Here is a 17,188-nt window from a genome sequence, read left to right on the forward strand (position 1 = left end):
CCCCTTCAACCATGGACACCGTTGTTGCAGGTCATATTGTACGTGACTGTACATTTATAATAAATTACAATAAATGGTGACATTCAGCACCTGATACCAAGTTGAAGTCTCCCTTACCACCATACAACATGCACTTTAATTTGAAGCATAATAATTAGTGACATATAAAAGCATGTTAAAAGGACACAGCAAAATAAATAGTAAGCTGTGTTTGGTTGGCAAATTGTACTTCTAGAGCGTCAAATAGGTGATTTGAACCTACAAGGGTGAATCAAAAAATCTTTGCCCCCATTTATTTATTTATTTATTTATTTATTTATTTATTTATTTATTTATTTTTTAGTCAGATTACAGCTGTAAATGTCAAGTCAACATATCCATTCCCAGTGGTGGACCTTTCTTGGCCTTAGCTACCTGCCTTATCTGTCGGTTGCTCTGCGGCACAGCGCTGCTGTCAGTTGTTGAAGATGGCTGTTGTGCTTCACACATCCACGGCGTATGAGCAATCATGTGTGAGTCGTTTCCTTTGGAGCAAGGGATGACCACCCATCAAAATCCACAGGGAAATTCAGCCCACGTATGGGGAAAGGTGTCTCACTTTGAGAAGTGTGAGGTTGTGTTGTTGTGAGTTTGCAAAAGGCTGTGAAGACTTCCATGACAATGAGCATTCGGATAGGCAGCATTAGGATAAATTCTACCACAGTGGCATATGAAATTTACTGCTGTGATGGAGCAAACGTCTGAACCGGTGTGGGGACTATAAGTAAAAGTAGTGTAAGGTATGTGGAATAGTATGTATATTTGTAGTTATCTGTAAGTACCTTATTTTGGGTAATAAAAAATAGGGGCAAGGACTTTCTGATTTGCCCCCTTATATGTGATCCAAACCTATATATTTGAAAGTGAAAGTATTAGTGCCACCCCGATTCTACTCCTGCATAGGCTTTGCATTGTCTGTTTAAGGCTAGGTAGCTGCTTGTTATATTTAAAATGATTACATTGCACTAGAAAATTAAAATTAAATTTAAATAGTCAATTTTTTAATCGTTTTCTGCATTTATGAAAATACCATAAAATTCATGGCATCACACCGATGCCATCAACGCCACATTTCATGTTCTAAATTCTAGCAGAACAGTTCAGTGTTATTTTCCTCTGCTGGTGAGCACCCTTTGCCACTAAGAAATGCTAAAACATTGTTTTATATGTATTGCTTGGCTAGTTGCTGTGGCATGACTAATAAGACAAGGACAAAGAATAAGGAGGACACAGAATTCTCTATTGTGTCCTCCTTTATTCTATGGCCTTAGCGTACTGTTTTATTAATAAGGTAACCTAGTAGTCGAACCTTCTTTCTCTCAAGTAAAAGGGACGTAAGAGACTATTAGGAGCACAAAGATTAAAGAGTAATTTTTATATTGTAGACCTTGGGGGGTCTAAATGAACCTAAAGACCTCCCATCTCTCATAGCCCATCCAGCCAAGGCATAGCTTTAAGTTGTGAAACTGCATTTCTCTATTAGTATATTATTATCATCATAGTCATTTAACCTTAATTGCAAAGTTGTAACAGTAGGTGGTTGGGTAACTAAAACAGTCATAGCAAATGAGTGTCTTCTAGACAAGCTTGAGCCAGGCCATCTGCTCAAGGTATAACCACTCTGACATCTGTAAACAGACCATAACTGACTGCCCTTCTTAATTTTTTCTTCGTTGTAAGCAACTTGAAGGGCATACATAATGAAGGCGGCTTTACATTGATATTCAAGAATGTGACCTGCATATGTCTTGAATGTTTTACCTCTAACCCTCAATAATGGGCCATTGCAGCCATTATACCATGACCGGGAGCTGACTTGCCAGTACCGTACAAACAACCGGCCATATCTGCTGCTACAACCAGCCAAAGAAGAAGTGATGTTCCCAAAGCCACGAATTGTTGTTTACCATGATGTTTTGTCTGAGCATGAAATGAATGTCATCAAGACACTTGCACAGCCACGGGTAAGCTGCATACACATCTTTCCTGTTGTCTACTCAATGCATACATTTGTCAGACAGCTTCACATCATTCTAATGAGTTCAAGTTTGATGCTAATTGCCAGCATTAAATCTGCATATATAAGTGCTTACTGCAACCTCTTGGTATAATGATTACAGCTTGACTAATTGCATTTTTTAGAGAATGCTAGCATGATGTGGTATTTGGTTGCAGGCTATTTTGTCAACACTCTCTACTGGTGATGCATTTCAAAGCACATTCACTGTTAATTAAATGCCATGTGGTCATTATCTAGGTAGAACAGTAGCATGTGTGTTTCATTAGACCTACATAATCTTTGTGTTAAGTCCCCGCCTGAACTATTGCAGCTGAGGAGAGCGACAGTGCAAAACTACAAGTCTGGAGAGTTGGAAACTGCCAGCTACCGTATTAGCAAGAGTGCCTGGCTGAAAAATGAAGAGCATGGTGTAATATCCCGTGTCACCCGAAGAATAGAGGACATCACAGGGCTGACTGCAGATACTGCTGAGGAGCTTCAGGTGGTCAACTATGGAATAGGTGGCCATTATGAGCCCCATTTTGATTTTGCCAGGGTATGTATATAGCCTACTTACTCAGTTAAATCTCTTGATGAATCATGGTCTTGGTGTGTGTGTGTGTGTGTGTGTGTGTGCACTTGTGTGTGGGTGTTCATGAGTGCGAGCACGTGAACGTATTATTCAAGTGTCTGTTGCTGTATTTGTTAAATTTTTCATGCTGTGTTGAGGCTCGGGGTGGCATTTCGGCCAGGAATCCACCAAGCCCATTGAAGAGTACGTCCAGTAGCAGGGATTAAGGAAAAAGGATTTGTTTTACATTATTTACTTTTGCTACAGATATGGAAGCCCACTCCATGTAGGAGCATATTAAACATCTGAGTTCACATCAGGACACGTCAGCACCTCTCACTGCATCAAAGGTCTGCGCTTTTAATTCCGTTGTCTTCCCTAGGTGACTAGACTAGGGAATCTGATGACTGTATTGTGGCCAATCACAATCGTCGAATCGGTTGCAATATCCCGCCCATGATATTGCACCATTCCACTGAACTCCGCCTCCAATGTTGTACCTTCGCCCCCGTATTGTAGCAAGCACATAGCAATCTGGGAATCTGAGATTGAAGCCACTCTCACAGTCGCATTGAACATTGGCCTTTGTCAGGTGCAGGTAAAGGGGTCTTTTGTTGACCCGTCAACAGTTGATGTCAATGCTGCATTGACTTCTAGATAGGCGCTGATAAATGGGCTGGGTTGGCTCTTGGGAAACATCTAATTAATGCCCTTGGTCGTGTTGAAACGTAACAGCCAATACATGATGGGCTGCACGCAAAACTATTGCAGTTCTGGTGCTTCAGGTGCTCTTCTGGCACTGGTACTGCAGAAATCGCAAAAATTGTATGTAAGGAATTCTCTCTTTTTACCTTGGCCAGGAAATGTACCAACTTCCAAAAGTAGATAACAACACTGTGTGTCGCGTGACTCTCTGTAATCACGTATGCTAGCTTCACACTTATGCTCTCTTGTGCGGTTTCACGCTGGTGAGACAATACAGCTGGCCACCCATGGTGTTATATCCACTTTTGTTATCTACGTGAGCATACTAATGTCACTGTTGTGACAAACGAAATCTGCAATACACACAGAATGTGCCTACACAGAATGTGACTACACAGAAAACATGGGTGCAGTTGACCGTGCGAATCATTACTGTGCGAGCTACTCATTTTGTCGAAAGACAATGAAATGGGGGCGAAAGCTTTTTTTTCTGGCTTCTAGAGGTTTCCATTGTCAATAGTTTTATTTTGAGGTGCACACAGCTGCAGAATCATGGCAAGAAAGAACAGTAGCACCTGCAGTACCGCTGCAACCTCATCCAACAGCTGGTGGGTGACATGAGCGCTAGAGCCAAAAGTGGGGCCCGTCTGCACGGAAGGAGTGCGAGGAAAGGCTAGATGGGAGGAGCCATTTCATCTACAAACTCCCAGGCCGAAGCAGCAAGAACTGTGCTGTTTGTAGCAATCTAAAAATAAAAGGAGGCAGGAGGGAAACTGTGTTTATCTGCAAAGCCTGCAGTAACAACCCTGGCCTGCACCCACGAGAATGCTTCGAGTGGTATCACACGCTGCTCAAATATTGGTAAAGGAGTTGCCTGCAGAATGCAAGAGAAAAAAATAAATATCCTGCCAGTTTTTCTTCCACAGTTTATGTTTTTCTTCGCGGCGCCAGAAACTGGCAAAATAGTTTTGAACCAGGACTGCCGGAAAGTGAGTAATAGTTTCGGACCGTGAAGGGTTAAAGAGTAGTCATTCATGACGTACCAAATCGTATGCTTTCACAAAATCTATGAAAATGCAGTCTATGACGGAAGAACTATCTAAAGCAGTAAATGAGTCGTTAGTGAAAGACAAAAGTTGTGTCCCGCAAGAGTAATTCTTTCTAAACCTGTGTTGTTGTGTAGTGAAGAAAGAGTTTGTTTCCAAAAATGTTACCAGGTGACAATAAATTATATGCTCTGAGTTTGCAAGGTATACTAGTCAGCGAAATGGGTCTATAGTTATCAGGGTTATGTTTACTACCGGTCTTGTACAAGGGAACCACCTTCCCAGTCTTCCAATCATCCAGGAGCACACCATGTTCTAGGGACTGCGAAAAAATCATAGAAAGTATGATGGATGCAGGTTTCAGTATATTTGAGAAACCTCGGGTTTATACTGTCTACAACAGGGAAGAAAGCTTTATGTTATGAATTAGGTGGCTTACCCCAGCAAAATTTGTAATGAGAGGGTCCAATGGAAAAAAATTCTATGTAGTAATTTCAGAAAATGAAATTTGTTCAGTATTAACAAATGAGATAGAGAATACAGTGTTAAGTACAGAGCAACAATCATTCTTGGAGACAACAACATTGCTGGCAGTGGTTAATTCAACTGTCTGTTTAGTATCACTGTTTACCACTTGCCAAAATTTTCGTGGATTTGATAATAACAAAGACGGAAGCGTTGTTTAAAAAAATTAATCTTATCAAGTGAAAGAGCATGCGTGTACTCGCTTTCTGTAGCACAATATACTGTCCAACATGCAGGGGTAGGTGATAGCCTGGCTTTGCTGTAGAGGCGCCGCTTCTTAGGTGCGCGATTGTTTCCTGTAATTCTGTGAAGTGGTATGTAGCAGTTAGTAAGTTTGAATACTTTTGATTTGTAAGGAAGCCAGTTCTCGTGTACAGATGTATCAGAAAAACATGATGCAATCTCATTCAAAAAAAATTTAAAGCTCAGCATTTATCAAGCTGAAGTTCCCTCTTGCGTAATCTCTGATAGTCTTCACAGCTTTGTGTCCACGGGGTGAAGTAATAAATAGATCGAACTGTATGGAAGCATGATCACTTAAACCTGGCAAAAGTGACACTGATTGTACCATTGAGGGGTGAGAAGTTGGTAATAAATATAGGATAGTTGCACTCAAAGATGTTGTACGGGTAGGTAGCTTAATTAATTGAGTAAGATTAAAATTGGTGCAGGTGTTAATAAACGCTTCACATTCTGAGGAACCGCTATTCGCCTCTAGGTTAGGGTCATTCCATGATATAGTAGGGAAATTGAAATCTCCTATAAGAAAAGTGGAGGCTGCATGGTACCTGACTTAAAATTTGTGCAAAATGTCATAAAGTTCAAAGGAAAACCCTGGTGGTGTGCTAGGAGGGCGATAGCAGGCACAAAAGATGACGTCCTTGCGGTTAATATGGATGCATGCGCAGGTCAATTCTAATGGTGATGAAACGGGAACATTGAAAGAAGTCAAGTCATCACTCACTGCAATTAATACACTGCCACCTGCACACGTGCCGCGATCGCATCTGTAAAAGTTGTACTTTTTTTCGCAGTGTAATAGTTCTGAGCTATCTACTTTCGCCGAGAGCCAAGTTTCGGTTAAAATAACGATGTCTGCTGAGCAGGTGTCAACCAGCAACGAGAGGGTGTCGTGTTTATTGATTATGCTACGTATATTGCATGACAAGACAGAAGTATTCCAAGAAGCATTCTTCAGCTATTTCTATTTCTGCAAAGGACCAGCCTGGGCTATTGACATTTCAGGCATAGAACGATTGGCTAACATAGTGTTGCTTGCCTCAAGTTCACAAATTCTGTCTGTAACAGGGCAATAGGCGTAAGTTGTTTTGTTCACAGTCAGCTTACTGTGGCGCAACGTATATGGCTGTCCAGTTGACTTCGCAAATTCTAGCAGCTTTTTTCTCATTGTGCGGGTGGCTTTTGAAAAATCTTCACCAACAGAGACGCCTGTGCCACGAAGTTTTGATTTCATGGACAAAATGTTGTCTTTAGCTTTACAAGAGAAAAACTGAGCCATTATGGGCCTGCACTTATTTGGGATAAACGACCCAAGTTGGTGGGCACAAATGATTCCCTCGTCTGACAACTGCAGATTGAACGTCTCAGAAAGTAGCTTGCGAATGTTTATTTCCATGCTTGCCGACGTCTCTGTAGAAGAGTCCTTAATGCCGTATAATATAAGGTTGTCCCTTTGGGCACGGTCTTCCTGATCATCTAACCATGCTTGTAGAAGTGCACTTTTGTTCCTAACTGCTGTAGTCGCCAACTGCTCTAAATTTCAATCAGGAATATTTTCAAGGCAGTTCACTTTACCTTCAAAATCAATTCATTGTGATGTAAGATCGGATACCTTGGAATCGAGTATTCTTTGATTTTCCTTTACTTCATCAATTGATTTGATGAGATTATCATGACGAGTGTCTAAATGCTTAGACAGATTTGAGATAGCAGCTAGTATGTCGTTGTGCTGTTTGCAACATTCTCCTTCGCGAGCACCCGGGTTATGTTCAATGTCCCCACTGAGCAAGAATACCTTACAAACATGAACACACTCAATCACAATAAAGGCTAACACACTTTGGCATGGTAATAGCAGCAATGCAATGTTGTTAGAACGTTTGGAAAAAAGGGACTTAGATGGACTAATTTGTACAAAAAAGCAAAACTTGTTTGTGGAAACCATTGCGGCTGCTTTCCCATGCCCACTGAAAGGAGCTTGGGCGTGCTGAATGCTTATGTAGTGTCCCAGCGATGATGATTCTGTTGCTGAGGATGCCAGGTAGCAGTAGAGGCTTGTCGTTCCACTGTTGATTGCGTAGTCTTGAGCGAAGCAGTCACGTTCGATGACAGGACACACGCCCATAGGTAAGTCGAAGTCAATATCTCTGATTGACGGCTGCGCGGTTGGTAGCACAGCAGCCATGAAGCACATGCCCGTGATGGACGCCAACTGTACAAAAAAGCAGAACTTGTTTATAGAAACCATTGTGGCTGCTTTCCCATGCCCAATTTGCCACCTTGGAGAAACAAATCGGCAAATTCCAGCTTTTCACCATCTCGAGAAACTGTCTGAGGTGTGCGAAGGTTTCAGATAAGCTTCAGGCAGGCACATTTTATATATCAAACTATTGTGTAAGGTTACATATCAAACTATTTTCTGATCCCTTTGAGTTTAACGTAACCAGGATTTTTCTCTTTGATGTCCCTTTAAAGTCTCTCTGCCTCTCACACTTAAAAAAATTAAGTCAAAGCCGACTTTTTCACATTAAGAGGTGTTAAGAGAAGAAGCCCATTAACATTGCAACAGTGAGAGTCATTATCAATAAGAAATTAATGAAAATGAATGAATGAATGAATGTACAGTAGGCATAATGAAACTTGCACTCAGCCTGGTGTGCCATAAGGATATTGGACACCTACATGTGCTAAAAAGGATTATTATTTTGCCATGCAGCATGCTCTGAACGCTGATGATTGTAGCGTACACTGTGGCCCAGCTGTCTGAAAATAGAGCTAAACTATTTTAAAGAATGGGGCTACGAGATACGAAGATGGGACCAATGATGTTGTGTTAGTAGTCGCCTTGCACAAACAATTTTTCTGTTATCATTGATAACCTAATTAGTCTAAATTAATTACCTAGTTAATAAATACCTAAATAATTGTGCAAACGAATGTCAAGTTATGCATCACTTGAAAACATCACATTCAACATTTTCCAGCTTGCTACATTTATCCTTGTCATTTTTTTTTTCCGCATTTCAAAATTGTACAAGGGTTCTGAGCTGGGTTAGTTGGTTTACGTTTATTATGGTAAAACAGCACAGGTGATGGGACGGGTGAAACAGACAGGACATTGCGCTGTGTTAGATTTGGAGCCTGCAGCTGTTTTGTTTTGCTGATAAATTTCATACCTAAAGCTTGTTTTTTTTTAATGCTGAATGTAAGTACAGTTCCATAAAACAAAATTGCTGACTTTAGAAAATGTTACAGGCTGTGTACAGAGGAGAGGAAGTGATGCCTGTGCATGCACTCATTCCGAGAAGCACAATCCAAGGTTTGGACAAGCCTGTCACCCTTAGGTTAGTGACTGCTCAGGGTGGATGAGACAGGCTTGTTCAAGATGGTCGATGGGTTAATTTATCACAATTTGTGGGCATTACTGCACATAATGTTTTGTATAGTTGAATGCAGTGTTCATGGTTACCTAAAATGCAAGCAAACAAAATGCAGAAAGATTGCCAGTGCCAGCTTTCATGATCAAAATTTATTGGTGCTGTGAAAATCATGCTATACATTAGAGCTGTTTGTGGATGTATGTTTTACTTTATTACGCAGCGAGAAGAAAAGAACGCTTTTCAAAGCCTTGGGACAGGCAACAGGATTGCGACGTGGCTCAACTATGTAAGCACTATGTGGAGTTCCCATTTGGCATGTGCCTTAATCAGAGATACCTTTGTTTCTATTTTCAGCTGACTGTAAATAAGTATACATTTTGATGCATAGTTATTTTCTTTTTCTTTTCACGAAAGTTATGGTTTGAACACTGCATCATTCATCTGTCTATGTTCCAGCACTGACTGCAATGCAAGTTGGCTTTTTCCATGTTTGGATTTTTGTTAAGAAACTTGCACAAAATCGAGAAGCGTTTATGTGAAGAAGTCACCTGTCTTCCTCTGCTTCCTAAGTGTTAAGTTGTTCATAATTGTTTTACAATAGGGCCCTGTACCCTGCCTTGAGCAATGTGAGTAGTCACCAATTTGTTAGGTGGAATATGTGGGCATAAGCCCAAGATGTGAAAGTTTTACTGCGTTATGCTGCATGCAGAGTTCAAAGGTAGAATGCTAACTCTTCATCTCCTTTGCGTGTGGCATGTGGTTATGGCATTTCAAGGTACTATGTGGTGTCACCCAGCACAGATCTGTTACCAAACCACTTCGATATCACATATGGTTAAGTTGGAGTAGAGAGTAGCAAAGCACCAACTCGTACGACAGGACATAATGTGAGAGCAATTATCGTATTGCAATGTAAACAGCTAATGCAGAAAAATAAAAAAATAAAGGGGAATCCATGGAGGTGATGCTACTATGACAGGCTACTGTCACGAAAACAGGTTGAAAGAGAAGGAAGAGGGGAAATACTTGTCCTTAATTGTCCCCATTTTTTTTTTAAGCATTTTAATAGCGTGCTTTGTCATGGCATTTCCTGTGGTGTGGCCAACAATTTCCAAGGCATTTATGCATTTGGTTCAACACAAATATGTTGCTAATACCTAAAATATATGCAGAGTCTAACAAGTCCTCCAACTCAAAATGTCACATACACGGCAACTTGTCATACATTTTGCTTGTGGCATATTTTGTAACTGTGCTTGTTTTGTTCATTTGGGCAAAATAGAAGATTCACTGTTGGCTTTAGCCGGATGTTGCAAGACGCAGCTGAAGGATCAGGCTACAGATTATATCAATGGATTACATAGAGCATAATATGCTCCTGTGGTGTTGTCTCTTCATTTTGTCACAGAACACTAAAATAATAGTTCTTTGTAAGTAAACGGATGGAGTGATGCAAGAAGTAAAAGTCACAAAACTTAATTTTCGTGCAAAATAATGAGTGTATCTAATGTCCTTAGTAAAGACATGACAGATAATTTTCGAAACAAATAGTTTAACCTTGTGTTGGTTTGCTTACATTCTTTGACCATTTCTATTAGCAATGTCATAATAATGTTGTACACAATATCATTGGAATTGAAAAAAAATATATATTGTTTATGTATTGTAACTTCCAGCAAAAGCGATTGACCAGAGAAAACTTTTAGAATATTATTCCCTTTGGCAATAGTTATTTCTTCCATATTCATCTCTTATTATGCTTGTTAACTTTTTACTTACGTCACATAGTACAGGTTAAGCCTTTGTTTTTACTAATCTTGCTTTCTGTTTGTACAGATCTTTTGTGTTTATTTTGCATGTAATATGTGCTGTGCATTTCTGTCTTTTATTTTAAAGCTAGCAGTACACACGTTGCTACTAACCACTAACCTGTATGCTGTTGCAACTAATACTATACTAACTCCTTAAAAAAAAGCCGATTGTGAATGTTGCTGTATTCGTGATGCTATTCTTGCTTATGTTTATCTTTTTGTTCTTATTTCAAAGAAAAAAGGCAAGCAAAAGCTACCACCGCACTTGTCAAATGGCAACCGGGTTTCCACGTGGCTTAACTATGTAAGCAGATATGAAGTCTCCCTTTCTGTCTCTTTGTCTATCTTCTTGCTATAACTACAAGCTTTAGTGAATGTGGGAATGCTTAGACTGCTTGCATGTTTGCAGGATGTCTTTAGTTATGTAACGCATGCATCACTGACGGTGCATATACAAAGTGTCATGACTGAACACTTTAAAAATGACAGACTGTAGACAGCAACAGATTTCTTTCTCGCCATCCATTCGACATAGCTTTTGCAGTAGTGCTAGGTGGCTTAGTCTCATGCAATGATATTAATTTTATTTTAGTGTAAAATAAAAAAGCAAAACTTAAAGCAGCAACATTTTCTGCGATCTCATAGTTTCCATATCTGAAGTATCGAACGAAATTTTAAAAATATTTATTTCCTCACATATGTGTATACTTCAGTCAGTGATAATATAGGTCATTCAAATACTGTTGGCATGTACCAGTTGGCTTGGACTAGGCCAACAGCTTTGCTGGGGGACAAGGTATTCCATTTGTGCAAGCAGGAACTTGGACACAAGAAGATGCAAATGTACGCATACACACGATGCTTTGACACAAGGCATACAATCATACTCTTAAAATCAGAGTGTGTTCTAGCGGCTGGTGTAGGGATCTTGTGCCATCGAAACTCAATTTTTTAACTGCTGCTGTTTTCATCATTCAAGACTTTTATTCAAGAGGGAGAACATTCTCTATATGTAGAAAATTGCGCAATGTTGTATCACATGCACAATATCATACATGCGACACCACATCATGCTATTTTGCCATTATGCATTACAGAAATGATGCACTATCTGGCATTTGCATGCATATATTTTATGTGATGCTGACCCCTAGTTTTGATTCAGTCAAATCAAAATTAGTTGAGTTTTATTCCACAGCAGAATGTTTTTGCAATTAAAAGAAGCGAATACTTCAGTGAGCTACACTAAGCTTTGGCACCTTACAAGCTACAAGAACTTAACCAGTACATGTACAGTAGTGTAGAATAAAATTAAGCTATTCATAAACCACTCTGAAACAGCCATTCAACACAGAAACAGTGAAACAGGGATGTGCAGATAGGTAGGGTAGGACAATAATAATAAGTCAGCATCCAATTTTACAGGCTCCCTAGGGATCACAAAGACGTCCTAAAAATCAGGCAGTCCAAAAAAATGAATAATGCATGCCTTAAACTGCCCTCATGGGCTCAAAGCACCACAGACACATCCGAAATAGCTCTAAAGGCATGTCAGTACAATTATTAGGCATCTAGTTGCCAGTGCGATGAAATGAGACAGCAGGTGCGCACGTGTATAAGGAACACATTTTATGTCTTGTGGCAGTGGCCTCTTTGCACTCTTTGTATGCTTCACCGCAATGGATTATGTATGCTTGACCGCGTAACACTGCTGTATTGCGGCAAAGCTTTTGAGACCCGTCATTGTGCAATGCTTTAGACCCTTGCCGTGTTTTCCACACTTGGACACCATCAGTGAGAGAATCTGCGCCTTTGCCAACAGTGGAAAATCTTTTAGATGAAAAACATGGTACCGAACAGCAGGAAGCTCAATAGCTAGTCGAAGCAGCTAGGCCTTACAACAGCACAACATGACTACTATGGCTGAGTGGATCGACACGCGAAAGCACTGGTTCGAGGCAGCGAAATAAACAAAACTGTGGCATTGGTAATGCTTTCTCGGACCTGTGGTCATGGCAAGAAGTCTAGAAAATTGGATGGCGAAGGGTTTCAGTTCCCAAAATTTCAGACGTTTTTGTACATTGGCTCTATCAGGTTTGGGGGAGGGGGGGGGTAGCCGCGAAGGCATCCGAATTCAAGCATGTCCAAAAAATCGGCTTCCAAAAAAATCGATCATTGTCTCTATTATATATAGGAATCAGCATTTTCCACTTAAAAAAGAAAGCCGATCATCATAATTTTTTTCTGAGATTTGGTTTTAAATAAACAAGGTCGGTACGAAGTTTACCAGAGGTTAAAATTGCGATCGGCGCGCAGCTGTGAGCCTGCATCTGCTCCAATGCAAGGAGTTTGGTGAGGTCAAAGCAATCTTTAATTTATTTCTTATTGGTGTCCATTTTGCCTGCCCCAGCGCTGGCCCGGGCCCTGGCAGTCACACTGCAGCGGATGAACTGGGCAAATTCACTGGTGCTAATGCAGGGTTGTATCTACATAGTCCTTTTTGTACCCACATAATGTTACAGATGAAGGCGTATTCTGTTTGTGTTCGAATATCAAACACCCACTACATACATAGTTCCTACATAGTTCCATCGCCATATAGCACGCTTTTGTTTGACTGCTACTCGAACTTTGTTATGTTGTTTATTGAATGCAAATACAGTGTTGAACCAAAAATAAATAAATAAACGGCAAGCTCAACTCGAAACATTATCCACTGAGATAACCAAATGAGAGTCCATCCAGAAAAATATATTCAACGAAAAAGCCAAATTGTCCAATGGAAATAAAAGCCAAAAAAAGTATGCCAAGCTTTTGGAAAATAAAAACCAAAAGCACTGAACCCTAGTTTAGAGCTATTTTGAAAACTAAAAGAAATGCTGTTTGATTTCACATTGAAAGAGGCACAGATATCTACTACAGTTGTTTCATTGGTTAATACCAAGGGCTGAGACTGCTGTAGACTATGTGAGCTGCAATTGTCACTGTCAGGCAACTTATGGAAAATGTCCTACTATGTTAGGCTGTAATTTGTTGTGATAATGTATATGTCTGTATGAATCCACTGACAAGTAGCATATCGTATGCTCTGACTTGATTTTCACAAGCATGGTTTTGAGTGATTGTAGACAATCGTCATTGGCTCAGTGGTTATCTACTGGGCGCAGGATTTATGCGTTGCCTGGCCACTTTTATTATATTGTATGTGAGCTTTCAGGATAACTGTGTTGAATTGTTTGTGTTGCTTACATTATATTCTGCTGAAAACCCATGCTGTGTGCTCAAATTTGTTCTTTAAATAATCCTAATTTTCCTAGCTTTATGTATCACATACATTGGCACAGAAAGTCTCATGCAAGGGTGGTATTTTCAAACGATCACTTTTGGTGATATTTTTACTTCTGATAACCAGCATTAGATATGTTGGCGTTCATACAAATAAGATAGTATGGTTGGAACTGTGCCGAAAATGCTGTTGCTCACTAGACACCAATGTTGCTATTCCGACACTAGTGACTGATGCTTCACATGCAAAATCTTGCGAAAGTTAAGGTATCCCTTAAAATGTTCAATTGAGCATTGAGCCTCAAGAATTAACTCAGCTAAAACTGTTCAACCAAAGATTTATGTCATAGTTTAATGATAAGCAAATTAGGCTCAATTTTGTATTGCTGCTGATAGTGGCATCTCTGCTGCGCATGCAGAAACGACCACTGTCACACTATGACTTCCGAGCTGCTCCCGTATCAGTGCCAGTGGCAGCTCAAAATGCTTGGTGCATCATGCTGTTTTTGGCATATACAGCAGGCTGCACTTTGTGTACAAGTTCAGCTGCTTTGGCAACAGTGGCCCATGCCATGCAGTCAAAGTTACAGCTTGTGTTCAGCAGCAGCAATGAAGCTGTTGCTGCTTTCCTTATTTATCAATGCTTGTCCACTGGCTTTTTTGAGTTCTGCTCTTTTGAATGAAAGATCATGCTAGAATTAGGAAAATGCAGTGCATTGTTGTCCGGTGAACTTTGAAAGGAACACATAGCATCTTTCCTGGCCACTGGTAATCTCACAATGGCTTATCTATTCACACATAGTCATTCCAGCCCAAGAGAGTGTGCACTGTCCAGCAGTTTTTTTTTCGTCGTATGCAATGCACTATAGCATGCCTATGCACTGTATGTAAAACATTTTAGCATTTCAGTGTGAGCTAGCACACATTTGTGTTATTGAGCATTCACATGCTGCAGTTGCCTGTAATTGTGCAATTACAGGGCACCCAGAGATCACATTGTAAGATTTGTTTTATGGGCACAATATGATCCTTCCACTTATTGCAGGTGTATGTAGCATGTGTCCAGCCCTGCTGCATGTGCTGCACCATGTGCAGTTGGTGCATTAGTGCAGGTGCTGCACCATATGTGCAGCATGCATGCGCCTGCACTAAGTGGTGCAGCATGTTTGAATGAAAGCTTCCTAAGCATGTGAAGCTTGTGACACCGCTGGTTGCTGTGCTTCAGAGAGAGGCAGATCTAGGTGCAAAGAAAGTGGTATGAGGAAGACAATAAATTGCGAGTAAAAATGTGTCTGGTTATCCTGCATGCTGCAATTTAATTAAAGCAATATTCAGGCCTGATAGGCCCATAGCAGAGCACTGAGTTTCTCTTCAGCATGCCCTTTGCAATGAGAAGTGACCACAGTAACTCTGGGAAGGGTCATCATAAAAGTGCCAAAGGAAAGGGCACGTCATGTACTGTGCCACTGCAAGTAATTTAGTGTATTGCATGTGCCAGTGGGTAGTGTTCAATTTAAGCCCTTAGAAACACTGCGCTTTTACATGAGGTTTTCATGGGGATGTCCCTAGTGTTAGATATAAGCAATTATTCAAAATTGGAAAGTTTAGCATAAGTAGGCTCAGTTGTATTTGTTTAACTGTGTCATGCCAAACAAGTATTTAGAAGGCCAAGTCGAAGAATGGCTGTATATGTAAATGAGAACCAGCATGTAAAATCAACATTGACATTGAACAAAAAATGATACACTTGGAGCATGTCTCAGCCAGGGGCTCCGGAAGTGGGGATGGGGCAGGAGACCCCCTCTCCCACTCCCTCAACCTCTCTTTCTTTTTTCAAGTTCATTTCAACTTTAGGATGTGTACAACATGTACATAAACATTTCCTGGGACCCAACAATGTTGTCCCAAAACAAAACTAACTAAATAAGTATAGAAAAAAAAACTGGTTTCTCTAGAAGTAATAAATATAAAACAGGACACAATAGCATAAATAAAGCAAACAGAGGAGTGAAAGGCCGCACTCTGCACATTGTGATGTCTCCTTGCAGTAAGCATTACCAAAGCCCAGACCTCGTTTAACCCAGGTCCACCACATTGAAAAGGGGTGATTTTGTGGCGGAAAAGTTGGGAAGGGGTTTGGCCATCAGTGCTTGGAAGGGAGAAGGGGGGTGGGGGGCTGTTTATGTTGAAGCATGTGTACAACAAACATTTAGCCAGAAATATTTGCAAGAAGTCAAGCTATTTACTCCTTACACCACTTGTATTTCTTTACTTGTTTGCGTGTGTAAAGTTAAAGAAAGTGCAAGGGAACTGTGAAGGATGCTGGTCAGATTAAAACACAAGAACTTGGTGCATTCTTAACTTATTTAACAGTACAAGTGTACACAGGTCTAATTGGAACAACTTAAAAAATCTTATTTTGTTTTATTTATCTGTTTACCCAAAGGGCCTAGAAATTGGGGCCTTAGGGAAAACATAAGGGGAGAAAGGTACATAAAGTTGAACAATGCATAAAAATGTAGAAAATACACAAGTTATGTACAATATATGTTGATATACAAGATATGTACCACTAGTAGCAACATCAACATAAATAATGAAAAGGTTCTTCCTACAAAAGTCACAAATCAAAGACAGAATGAGGAGCCCTCCATTACTGGATACAATAAATCATTTAAAAGAAAAGATCATCTCTAAAAAAAGAAATTACTTCATGTTAAGCATTTAATTTTGAGCGGACATTGTTTGGGAAATTAATAAGGAGATCCCACAGGACGTATTGACACGTGGACTTGTTTATCTTTTACGGGGGAGCACTTTTCAGCGCCTAACAAATGTTATCACTCAGCGCGGGACGCGCCCGCATGTATCAGAAGTTTCTCGAATGTTATCGATGGTTCTGTTGTCACCGAAGCTTGTGTAATCTGATTGCATGTGCAACGCAAATTGTCAAGACTTTCTGGAAGACATGCGGGCACCTCCAATTACTCTGGAACCTTCAATGACTCGTGTATAAAAGCCCACGTGCTTGACCGGTAGATCAGATTTCGACAATCGACGACCGTGTTCAGTGCTATTGCTGTGCTTTGAGTGCAACTTGTTTCTGTGGGCAGAAGTTCACCCGATAAAAGTTTAGTTTTGCAATTCACAGTTTTACAGCTGTATTATTCACCGTCACTACTATGTGACAGTGTTCAGGACCTGTTTTTGTGTGTGTGTGTGTGTGTGTGTGTGTGTGTGTGTGTGTGTGTGTGTGTGTGTGTGTGTGTGTGTGTGTGTGTGTGTGTGTGTGTGTGTGTGTGTGTGTGTGTGTGCGCGCATTATATTTTTTGTCTACCAGCGCTTGTGGGGCTGAAAATGAGCTTTTGAACCGTTGCATAGATATATATTAAAATTCCTAGGTTTATGTATCTCGTTTTAGGTATATGTTCTAAATTTCATCAATGCAGATCAAATAGAAAAGAAGTTATGGCTTTCATACGGACCAATTAGGCATGTCACCTTAGAAAAACTATCATTTCAGAAATAATGAAGACACACTGATTGTTTTCGGTACATACCTCTAGGGGGGTTATAGTTCAGAATAA

General features: G+C 40.3%; 1 protein-coding gene across 7 annotated transcripts in view; it reads left to right on the forward strand.

Moving 5' to 3' along the window:
* The window catches only part of PH4alphaEFB (prolyl 4-hydroxylase subunit alpha-1), a 117,212-nt gene that overhangs the window by 56,295 nt on the left and 43,729 nt on the right, over positions 1 to 17,188 (forward strand). For 5 of the 7 annotated variants that reach the window (XM_075699319.1, XM_075699343.1, XM_075699351.1 and 2 more), the window contains exons 8-11: positions 1,830 to 2,003; positions 2,370 to 2,594; positions 8,726 to 8,791; positions 10,552 to 10,620. In XM_075699319.1, coding sequence (XP_075555434.1) covers positions 1,830 to 2,003; positions 2,370 to 2,594; positions 8,726 to 8,791; positions 10,552 to 10,620 — 534 coding nt within the window. Of the gene's footprint in view, positions 1 to 1,829; positions 2,004 to 2,369; positions 2,595 to 3,856; positions 4,242 to 8,725; positions 8,792 to 10,551; positions 10,621 to 17,188 lie in introns of those variants that run through there. The other 2 variants (XM_075699333.1, XM_075699366.1) reach the window with 2 other exon arrangements.

This window comes from Dermacentor variabilis, chromosome 1 (genome assembly GCF_050947875.1).
Source record: "Dermacentor variabilis isolate Ectoservices chromosome 1, ASM5094787v1, whole genome shotgun sequence".
In the NCBI taxonomy this organism is placed as follows: Eukaryota; Metazoa; Arthropoda; class Arachnida; order Ixodida; family Ixodidae; genus Dermacentor; species Dermacentor variabilis.